General features: G+C 42.2%; 2 protein-coding genes across 2 annotated transcripts in view; both read right to left on the minus strand.

Moving 5' to 3' along the window:
- Positions 1-305: 305 nt before the first annotated feature.
- Positions 306-10,378, minus strand: noc3l (NOC3-like DNA replication regulator). Its single transcript, XM_083688071.1, has 21 exons — positions 10,242-10,378; positions 9,566-9,770; positions 9,088-9,211; positions 8,703-8,860; positions 8,501-8,563; positions 8,198-8,328; positions 7,700-7,861; positions 7,429-7,522; positions 6,905-7,080; positions 5,078-5,206; positions 4,828-4,959; positions 4,537-4,617; positions 4,034-4,134; positions 3,843-3,915; positions 3,667-3,730; positions 3,513-3,584; positions 2,915-3,096; positions 2,671-2,799; positions 2,200-2,297; positions 1,864-1,948; positions 306-1,542 (listed from the first exon to the last, which is right to left on the minus strand). The coding sequence occupies exons 1-21, from the start codon at positions 10,248-10,250 to the stop codon at positions 1,408-1,410; spliced, it is 2,403 nt and encodes an 800-aa protein (XP_083544197.1). The 5' UTR covers positions 10,251-10,378; the 3' UTR covers positions 306-1,407.
- Positions 10,379-10,692: 314 nt separating this feature from the next.
- tbc1d12b (TBC1 domain family, member 12b) overlaps positions 10,693-11,727 on the minus strand; it is a 14,393-nt gene continuing 13,358 nt past the window's right edge. Inside the window, exon 13 of the mRNA XM_083687724.1 lies at positions 10,693-11,727. This exon is cut by the window's right edge and continues 283 nt beyond it. The gene's annotated coding sequence lies outside the window, so the exon portion shown is untranslated.

The following is an 11,727-nucleotide window of genomic DNA, read 5'->3' on the forward strand; positions in this document are numbered from 1 at the left end:
TGTGACCCGATTTATAGAACATTTGATGTTGCTGATATGATGTTTTAATTTGACTTTCCCTGCTCAGGCATTTCTCTTGTCCAACTATTAAGCGTCTTACTGTCAATTTTATTTTGATTTGGTTTAAATAGTTTTAACTGATGAGGAATTTTGGTTATGCCTATGAAGTTAGGTGAAGGCTCCGTTTAATAGCAAACTAGCATCTCTTCCCTGTTTTGCATTAGAAGTGGTCCAATGGCTTCTTTCTTTTAACCTTTAAACCTCAATTATAATGTAACATTTCTTAATTTTGTTCTCTGAAAAGCTGTTTTTAATTGAAGTTCATGTTATTTATTTTATTGAGTAGCCCTGGTTGGCTCTTTCTTTTATGTGTACAAAGCTCTTTGTTTTTCTTGTAAGTAGAAAAACTGTTTGAATTTCCTTAATTTATTTGAGGAGGTGGAAGACACACTCACTTCCATGAGTTCAACTTCATATGTTATTAGTCACATATAAATATTTACTTTTAGCATGTAAAATGTAGCTATACATAGTGCTGGTATTCTAGTGGTTATGCTGTACACTATAGCATTGTATAAGGCTTTTTAATTCATGTTTTATCATTTATGACAATGCTGACAAATTTAAACTTGAACACCTGTCAAGTTTCAAGTCAAGGGCAAACTTTTGGTATATTATTAATCGTATCTATCAAAATATTGCTACATATTACACAGTTGAATACGGAAGAAAGATCATCATTTTAGCACTTTTTCTTTCAATGGTGAATACTATAACATGTTCACTTTGATGTGGCTGTCAGTAGACTACTGTCTATTTACTTGAAATATTTAAATGGATAATTGTTCTATATATTATGATCACAATAAATATAGTAGTAATATTCTAGAATGTGTTTGTACATACTTTAATTCTGTGTATTCAAAAAGGTCTGCATTTCCTTGTCGCCAATGTTGTGTCCTTGAATTCAATGATACTATATCGCCTATAGAAATTCAGTCAACAGGAACCACACATGGTCAAAGCCTACCTGTAGTCATCACTTACTGCTCCCCCTAGTGTTTCTCCTGAGGACTACATTGTTACTTAAGGCCATTGTATCCTGTCAACTCATTCATTCCTCAGTTAATTTTGGTATTCCTACTGGGTCAATGATGAGGAATGAAGAGTAATGGTGGTTCAACTTAACATTTTAATAATAACTCAAGTTTCCATTATTTTACAAATTTCATGACATCATCTCAAAACAGACCTCGTGTCATATTCATTATGTCACGCAAAGTTCTGACAAAATAGATAAACACCAGAAAAGCAATGGTAACAGAACCAGGTGAGTATACATACAGTTGTATTTTACATTTAGTTATAAAATAGAAGGTTGGGGGGCTTTCCAACCTGAGTCCAGAGTCATTGCGTGGTGGTCTGTGTAAACGCTGCGGAGAAATCCAGTGACAAAGTGGGGTCTGTCTCAGCTGCAAGAACACGCTCCATCTGCTCCTTTAACGCAGAGTCCATGAGAGCTGCTCCTATTGTGAAATAATCCTGGAATGCAATGACAAGGAGACAATGTCACAACTGTTCAGTTTAGAGTAGAAACATTAGAGAACCCCATACTGTCAATGCAAACTAACATTTAATTAAAAAAAAATAAATAAAGACGGTTCAGCTATCACAATAAGACCTCAAATGCAGTTTTGTAGATCTGATGGGTTTAACCAATATGGCAATACCTCAACCTTGTCTTCTGAAAGGCTTAGTGGGATTCCCACCATATGACTAGACACCTATCCAATCCTTTCAGATCCCCATCCGTGCCAAAGAGCTAGGGGTCTATTTGGGACAGGGAAGAGGGTGGCATTGTACCTTCTTCTTTGTAGCAGGGGCGGCCACAGGAGGGTTGAATGTCATGTCTTTCATGTTGTAGTCATCAAACAGCTCTACAGGATGCCTGGGGAGGTCAACCATACGTATGTACCTCAGATTCATTAACTACACACACACGTGGAGAGGCTAGGTCTGGCACATTTTGGGGGGGGGATAAATATCTTATGTATACAGGAGATTTAGTCAGCTTTTATCATGGGCCAACAACTATATCTATTATTTGTTATTATTGTTGTTTGAGCCGGAGTAGTAGCAATAGCACTTTGATACAGATAGTATTCGGTGAGATGTGACGGAGTTGGCTACTGTTCTTACCTTCTGCTGAGCTCCACCTTGAGAGCTCCTGAGCCCTCGCTGGGAGCCCCGACCGCCAGATGAGAAGCGAACCTCCGGACCAATGGGTGGTAGTGTCTCTGTAACACACAACACCATCAACTACTGCTTCCATCAGAGTGACGTCATAGGATATTAGTGAAGGAAGGAGTGTGTGAGAGACAGTGTATTTACTCTTGAGTGTGTGTAGTTCACAACAGGCAGTGTTCTGAGGTAGGTGTGTGTGTGTTTACCCTAAGTGTCTCCAGTTCCCACAGGGCAGTGTTCTGAGGTAGGTGTGTGTGTGTTTACCCTAAGTGTCTCCAGTTCCCACAGGGCAGTGTTCTGAGGGCTGTGTGTGTTTACCCTGAGTGTCTGTAGCTCCCACAGGGCAGTGTTCTGAGGGCTGTGTGTGTTTACCCTGAGTGTCTGTAGCTCCCACAGGGCAGTGTTCTGAGGGCTGTGTGTGTTTACCCTGAGTGTCTGTAGCTCCCACAGGGCAGTGCTCTGAGGGTTGCAGTACTCTGGTTCGTCCAGCTCAGGCAGGAACACGCCGCTGCCCTGGGCGTCGTTGTCCAGCAGGATATCACACTTAGGGAAGGCCTGCAGAGAGAGGAGGGGAAGGGAGAACACATGTATCACATCACAGTCTCTCACACATGCATCACAACTGCACTTTAGAGAGAGAGAGAGACACGCACACACTTTCCCCACTCACATGTATGAGAGTCCTGTTGGACGCCAGGATGCCAATGGTGGCGTTTGGCAGCGTGTGCAGACTGAGCGTGCTCAGTCTCTTGAGGAAGGCCAGGGCGCGGTGCAGCGTCACCTGTTTCCTGCGCTTGGACAGCATCACGTCCAGACACTGCAGCACGATGCCTATGTCATCATTGGATGCCCCTGGGGAAGGAGATCACAGTCCTTAGGCTGTCCACACGAGCATACCACTAAAAATGCAAGGCCAATACACTGGTTCATTCTAAGTGGTATGCTAAGTGAAGTGGAGGGAGAACGCGACTCATTGTGATGCATGGAATGGAATGAGGAACGGTATCAAACATGCATCTACCAGTTTCTACCTCCACCAGTTACTACCTCCACCAGTTACTACCTCCACCAGCCTCCACTGGCAAAGTGTGGATGATGGCACATAGCCTGGTTATGAGGAGTCACTACAAGTAAAGGTAGCACACGGCTAGAATCACGTAGCCAAACCCTGTATTCTCCCATAGAGCTGTAGCAAGTAAAGCTACATCAGAACACACAGCATCAGGTCAACCTGGGACTTGAACAGACTCTGAGAACGTGGGACGTACCTGCGTGGAGTTTGAGCAGTGTCTTGTACAGGTGGGTGTAGAATTTCAACGGGTCGATATTGAGGACGTCACCTGTAACGCAAAAATGTTGATAGGTTTTTTTAGCGTGGACACGGTATTCTGACTATGATGTCACCATGGACCAATCACTGACCTTGACCGGAGAGGATGTTGAAGGACGTCTGAATGCAGTGGAGACTTTCCCGATAGGTGAGATCCTACAGAGAGAGAAGCCATTAGCCAATGAGATGGGACCAAATTATGTGTTTTGCATATGTTTTAGTCTATGGATATTGTAGTGAATACTATATTTGAACATAAAACACTCACTCCGGATTGGATGAGACTTTGGAGAACATTCAACAAGTCATCAAAAAACTCCAGGTTGATCAGATGGGCAAACCTTAGGAGAGAAGATGAATCAAATATAGTTAACAATTTGCACATATTCTTTGTTAAATGTTCATATTGTGATTCATGTAATCATGTCTACCATACGAGAACATGAGGTATTTCCTTACTTTGCTAGACCTTCTAAAACGGAGGGCAGCAGGACAGACTTCTGTGCATTCTTCAATATTCTGAAGTAAATCAGAAACACTATGTTCAAGGTCTCTGTGTGCTGGGAGAGAGAAGAAAGAACATTGTTTTTGTTAGACCTTGGGGAGTAAAAGTACTTCTGTTGAGATATCCAAGTCTATATTTTAAAGGCGAAAAAAACAGTCTTAGCGCAAAACCAAGGCACTGTCAGGTGCGCTTAAGGATGTCTGAAATATGAGTGCTATTTTGAAGGTGCACATGATGGCACTTGACCTGCTTATTGTCATAGATATGCCTCTATTTACCACTCCTCCACCCCCATGAGCGCAGACGAGACAGAGCTACAGCACAGTGTTATTTTCACCTGCTACTGCCGACACAAACTGCCAATAACCTGCGTTTGTACTTGTCCGGCTGGGAATAGAGCCGTATATCTATCACAGTGCTTCTCGTTGTATAACGAACTCTTTCAATGAACACTCACCAGTTTGATCTTCTTGTCTTTGCTCTCGTATGCCTCTGCCTCCAGCAGCTCCTTCTCCAGTTTCTCCTCAGCCTTCTTCCACTGTGAGGGGGACATACCACTTCAGTTATATGGTTGTCACAGAGGAAGACGGACAGACAGACAGACAGAGAGAGAGAGAGAGACAGACAGACAGAGACGCAGACAGACAGACTGACAGACACACATAGACAGACAGACACAGAGAGAGACGCAGACAGACAGACACACATAGACAGACAGAGACAGAGACACAGACACACAACTACTGACCTTCCTCGCCATCCTGGACAGAGTCCTCTTCTTCTCTTTATACTTCATCATCTTCTTCTTGGGAGCCGTGTCATCTGTGTCTTTCTTCAGCTCCACCTCCTTGATCCTCAGACAGAGAAGACTCTTCAGCAACTGGTGGAGAGGAAAGAAAGAAGTACAATTCACATTTAGTGAATTCACAAGTCACCCAACAGCTACGATTTCAGTGCAACTCCATCGGAGAACAACTAAAGCAATGATGAAGACTAACCTCTGGTCTGACTTCGTAGTTCCTGCTCTTAACCAGGCCTGAGATGACCTTGACTGTTCCTAGTGAGGCCTGACCGTGCTTGTCCTGCTTCAACATCTTCTTGATCGCCTCGCAGGCCATATCTGACACCTGCACAACCAAAACACAACCAACAACTCACTCAGCACACTCAAACGGGATGTCCCACATTCATCATGACAATTTGTATTTTGTACATTCTGCCCAAACTCGACATCTATTGCACGCCTGACCATCCTGGTAGAGGGATTTCTTTTCCCTGTAAGATTTTATATGGGAGTTTTTCCTTGTCCTCTGCGAGGGTCTACGGTTGGGGGGTGTCGTGTGCCATCACTTATTGTCTTTCATATTCAGGCATTATGAAACCGTCTTTGTAACAGTGATTAAGGGCTATACCAATCAATGTGAATCGAATAGAACGGAATTGAATTTTAAGACTAAGATACACATTTATCCTCTCTTTTATTGCCTTCTGTGACCCGTGTGTGTGTGTTTGAATGTAAAAGAAAGAGAGAGAGAGAGAGAGAGATGGCTTTCTATTTCACTACTGGTCTGTATTGCTTGGGTTTTACTTGAATATTGCTTTAATTATCTATTACCATTGCTTGTATCATTTTAACATGAAGGCTACTGCTATTTATTTATTGTTTTCCTATTTCACTTGTCTTCTATTGTTTCTTTGATTTGTATGTAAAGCACTTTGAGCTGCAGTCTCTGTACGAAATGTGCTCTATAAATAAATGTATTATTAATTTATTAAACAGCTGGGAGACAGTAAACATGTAGTTCACAAACCCGGCAAAGACCCTTTGTTTCAACCATCTCTTTGATTTAGGGTCAGGCTCATCTTAATCAGTGGAAACAACAACAGTCCCGTCAACATTTGAGATCTAAAGCTACAATCATGCAGTTTGTAACAGTATGGTTGCCCTGTAAAGCTAGATACCATAAAACCTATTTTCGTAGCCCGGGCGTTTATTTGTTTTAACCACAAAGCGCACCTGGCACGTATTGGAGACATGCGATTATTGGAGACCGGAGGTTATTCGGTTACCCCCGCTTCTGTGGACAAACTGCTGCTCAAACCCACGATATGGCAGAGCTGAAATTTACACCATACTGAGAACAAATATTCACCCATATTATATTAACATTATTAGCCTCCAATAAATCAGTAAAAGAAGGTTAATCTTGGATAGACATGGTGTATAAATCTGACCCATTCTTATTAATATGGTCATTTATTATCAGTTCCATACAAGACTGCCTTAAACGATCTGTCACACTGTTAAATAAACACTGGTAATGTCGATCGGGTCGCTCAGAACGAATTGCGTCGCTTTAATCATCTCCTAATATCAACAGAGAATACATGCGATAAAACAATTTATTTTGACCCAGCGTTTATTAGTGACAAGCGCTTATTTGCCTCAATGTCATTAGTGTCCCGGCTATTACTGGAGACAGGCGTTTAATGGAGACTCTGTGCTTATTGGACGTTTTATGGTCGATCAGGTGCGTCCCAACAGTCTCTCTGTCCTCTATTCCCTCGCATCATTCTTAAAATACATTGGCGGAGAAGATCAATGGTTCCTCCACCTTACATGTTCTCCTCCAATGCTTTTTGAGAAAGAAGCGAGGAGAGAGGATTGCAAGGAATAGAGGAGAGACAATTGGGATGCAACTTCATCAATCCCCTTAGAAGATATTGATTCATCGAACAGTACCCAACAACAGGCATACAGTCCAAACAATCCCAAAGACATTCAAAACATATTGGATAAGTAGTAAACAGTCTCCCAGCCTTACCCTCTTGACGGGGTCATTCATGAGTGGCACCACCATGACGATGATGTTGTTGTGGAAGTTGAAGTGAGGTAGGGCCACCAGCATCTCACAGATACAGCGGATGGCCACCTCCCCGAGGCCCTTGTAGGACTGGAGGGACACCGCCTCGCTGCGCTTTCTCTTCTTCTGCTTCCAGTCTGCAACGCAAGCAGGGCAGGGTAAGGCAATCGCAGACAGCAACCAATCAGGTTAACAACATAAGCAACCAGTCGCAACAAACCGTCAACGTTAACCAGTCACAACAAACCATAACTAGTCACAACAAACAAACCATCAAACATCAGCCAGTCACAACCATATAAACAAGGGCAAAAGCTAGTTCTGGTTCATTAACTCAAACTGTTATGTAAAGAAGTTTAGCTGAGCTGAAATCAGTCACTATGGTGAGGTATGCTGACAAATTCAAGGTAAAAGAAAAGAGTAAAAAATACAATATTAGCGCATGGAAAATGAGGAAAAGAGTGAGTCATATCTCCGTTGGTTACCTTTGACAGTCTGCTCCAGGTTCTCCAGGTAGAACTTGTACTGGCTGACCAGACCCTCCTCAAAGTCCCTCAGCTGTTGGGTATCCCTCTTAACCTGACCATCACAAAACACAGCAAACACAAGCATGAATCACTCTGGGTTGCAATTGGCTAAATCCTCTGAAAAGTGATCTAAACAACATTTATTCTCATCATTTTATTATCATGGTTCCATATCTGTTCCATAGGTCCTCAACCAGAGACAGAGGAGCCGTGGTCATAGGTCACCTACCTTAGTGCTTTTCTCTGTGTCGGTCAGGGGTCGTATCCTGTAGGAAGGGACGATGTCCTTGAACACCTCCATGAGAGAGACCATGACCAGCTTCCTGACCGTCACCGCCACGTATGGGTCAGTCTCCATCAGCATGGCCCTCAGCTCCTTCAGCTTCTTGATCTACACACAGACACACACATACACAGGTTAAAGACACAGTAGGTAGAGGTTTCATACATAAGACATGGTGGTTTTATGTCTGGTGGTTTAAGTATACAGACATCGCAAATGTTACCCTAATCCATCTCTCTGCTGTCAGATTATTTTGAGATTGATAAAGTCATTACAACGGAAAAAAAGACAACAAAGCGGCAATAGAGACTTATTGCGAGATGGCATTTTGCATTCGACCGTAATACCCCTACCCATCCCCCAGGCATTTGATGTGAAATGACATATGACTGCATTAGGAGTCTGTATTAGGGGTTTTGCCAGCAGAGGTCTGAGGTGTCTTACGTTGTTGGTGGGGTCTGACAGGATGTCTGAGCCCAGGGTAGCGATGCGGAGCTTCTTGTCCGTCAGCTTCTGTGCACGGAGCTCATACTGCTCCTCGGGGCTAAGGACCGGTCCAGTCTCAGGTTCCTCCTCTGTACACACACACACACACACACACACACACACACACACACACACACACACACACACACACACACACACACACACACACACACACAGTACATCAGGGGCCAGGTAAGAGCATTTTATAAATGTTCAGATCATTGGTCTATTAATCCATTAGTTGACTCTAGTCAATAGTACCGTTTTCAAACTGCTCCAGCCCAGTCGGGTCATCCAATTCCGCCTCCTCTTTTTTTTCTACAACTGAAAAGGAAACGACCACTGTAACCAACATTTTTCAACTGAGGAATATACACAATCTATTCCATATTGCACCAGCATGATTGAGAAGATATTGATAATGTGGTCATAATGAACAAGAGACAGCCATGCTGTTCCTCACCTGGCTTCTCCATGCTCTGAGGGATGAGGCCTGTCTTGTCTTTGAGTGGCAGCAGGTGAATGACCTCCTTCTCCTCTGATATTTTCATCTTTCTGGGGTTCTTCTCATAACTCTCCACACTCTGACCTGCCTTGCGTTTCTTGGCATGCACTGGACCGCTACAGGTTTACCAGGGAAAACCACGAGAGGACAAGTCAGCTTAGAGTGGGGAAATACAAATTTAAACATATGCAACCTCCACCAACTTTCACTGATGCACAATATGAACAGAAAGGTCATGCCTACACAGGAGAGGCGCCATCAAAATGCTATCAAAGAAAAGTCGCAATACCCGAGTAGTAGACATGCAAGATATAATGTGTAATTTCAAAGCTCTTTTCATTACCTGGAGGACAGGTCTCTGGTGAGGAAGGAGGCTTTCTGGGCCATTTCCTTTATCTGCTCCAAGTCATCTTCATCCATCATGTCCACAGGCAGTGACTCAATGAACTCCTCCTCTTCTTCCTCCTCTGTCAGAGACACAACAGACAGAAACATTCAATCAAGTGTTTATGAAGCAGGGCTCACAAACAGCAGTGTGGGATTTTAAGCTTTTATAGGCTCCCGGCCAGTCACTTCAGTGGCTACAGTAGAAGAAGCCAGTTGATAATGTTGCACCAGAGTTCTTCAATACTGGTCCTGGAAACCCATGGGGTGTGCAGGCTTGTTTGTATAGCCCATGACAAATACACCATACTCATCTAATCATCAAGCCATTAATTAGTTAGTCAGATCTGGTGGCCCTAGGCTAGAACAGAAGGTTTGAGAAGGACTGTTCTGGATGTTACATTATGAAAGGGGTTGGGGGCAGCCTTGCTGCATACCTGGCCTCTTCTTGTAGCGTTCCAGGGGGAGAGGGGTTCGTAGGGACGCATCCTTAATGGCAGCTCTAAGCTTCTTCTGCTCCTTGCGGTGTTTCTTGGCTGTGTTCTCCTGCTTGAACTGCCTATTCCTCAGCTTGTTGTCGAGCTTCACATTGCTGGTTTTCAGCAGCCTGCGGAAGCTCGGCTTCTTCTTCTTACTCCTGGGCTGTTGGTTTTTGAGAAAGGGTTGTCAGTTCATGGGTTCACCATTAGAAATAACTTTGCTGATTCTGTCACATCAGGTTGTGTCATAATTCTAGGCTGTGAATACTGACTGCACTTGTATGTAAACAGTAGCATTGGCAAGTACTGGCATGAGACGTAAACATGATTAAAAAAAAAGGAATAAAGTTACTGGGTGAAATTAATCACAATTTTAAGGACATTCAGACATTCATTGGTTGTAATACGTTGTTCAGCTTGTTAATCTATGATTAAAGAGACACGTGGAGGATGGGTTCCATTGATGACATCTGGGTGAATTCAGTAAGAATACAAATAGCAGTTGATTAGAAACACTACTGACTAGCTAGCTAGAACACATACTCTAATCAATTATACGTAGCTAGCTAGCCTATGCGGCCAAGGCATGCAAGTTTATCATTTGCTAGCCAGCTATGGCAGCCTGCGTACTTACCGGAGCCATGTTTCAATGTGATCTTCTTTCTCCAACTACAGTAAGGAGATTAAGTATTGATAAATCGATAGGAAATACGCTGTCTAAATGTTATGTTGATATAAACGATAGAACTTATCCCACACGTGTGTTTCCCATTCCCGGAAGTGATTTTGTTTTTTCAACAAGGCGAAGGTAACAAATGATGAGTTCCCCCAGAGCTTCACAAATACCACCACCTAGCGGAGAGGAAGACCACCTGGCAGAACTGCGCTTGTGTGTGATCCTGTATGGCGATCAGTGGTGTTTCAATCAAGTCAATGACATTTATTATCTGCATTTCTTATTCATTTTGATAGTGCTTGTGAAACAAATTTAGTCAACTGTGTAATTATGGAATCAGTGGAAAAAGTGCTCATATCTCAGATCAAGTTTTATACAGCTCTGGGAATAAACAGTAACAATGTTGAAATTCTCATCTTTGATTTATTCACATAATTCATAACTTCTGGTCTTATACAGTATCACATAGGTACTTCACTCCAAATATATTTACAAAGGTTTTCACTTAGTAGTACTCGATATGAAAACTGTACAATAGACAGAGCATAGAAAAAATGCTGAGAAAATGATACAATTTACAATTTCAATATATCTGCTATTTAACCAGGTATAAAGACGTACTGTAGAACCAAGTCCTACAGCGTTTAATAATAAAACAACTCAATCGATGTTGCATCTCAACATACGTAAAAGAAGTGTTTGGTCAAGTGGAAAGTATCAATAGATCATGTCACAACACAAACATACAAGACCAAGTTTTAAAAGCGTGTTATGTTTCATAAATAGGTGATTATTATTTTTTTTTAAAGAAAAAAAACAATTTCGCATTGTTCTTTCATTCACACACAAAAAAAAAAAACTATTTCAGCAGCTAAGAGCACTGAAGCTGTCATGTAGTCATAGTAACTGACATACATAAAAAAAAGCTTTACTGTGGATCCCACACTCCCACAATCCCAAAGCAAAACATAGAATTAAACACTGGAATCTCATGTGCCTCATTGAGTTCACTATTGCACTTGATATGGGTCTTTTCCTGCGTAATGAAACCCACAGACGCAGATGGGATTCAAGGAGGAAAATAATCACAAGAGTTCATATTGAGCACATATTTGTATATGAGTTCATATTGAGTTCATTACCGTATAACTATCATTACCCATTCCTGATACTTTCAGGAAATAGTGTTTAATGAGAAAAACATATCACCTGTATTTTAGTTGTGGTGAAATGTGTAAGATAATATTCAATGTCAATGAATACGCTAAACGCGCTGTTAGTTATAGTAATATTGTCTTGGTCCATAAATTCACATAAATCTATGCTTGGGAGTGCACTTTCTTTAGTTTGTTTTAGGCGGTCAAATAATCCACAGGTGTAACAAAGGGTCTATTTCAGTATCCTTGCTCAGTCCAACTTACCTCCGACATATCTAGTGCTACTC

The sequence above is a fragment of the Argentina silus genome (genome assembly GCF_951799395.1).
Source record: "Argentina silus genome assembly, chromosome: 16".
NCBI lineage: Eukaryota > Metazoa > Chordata > Actinopteri > Argentiniformes > Argentinidae > Argentina > Argentina silus.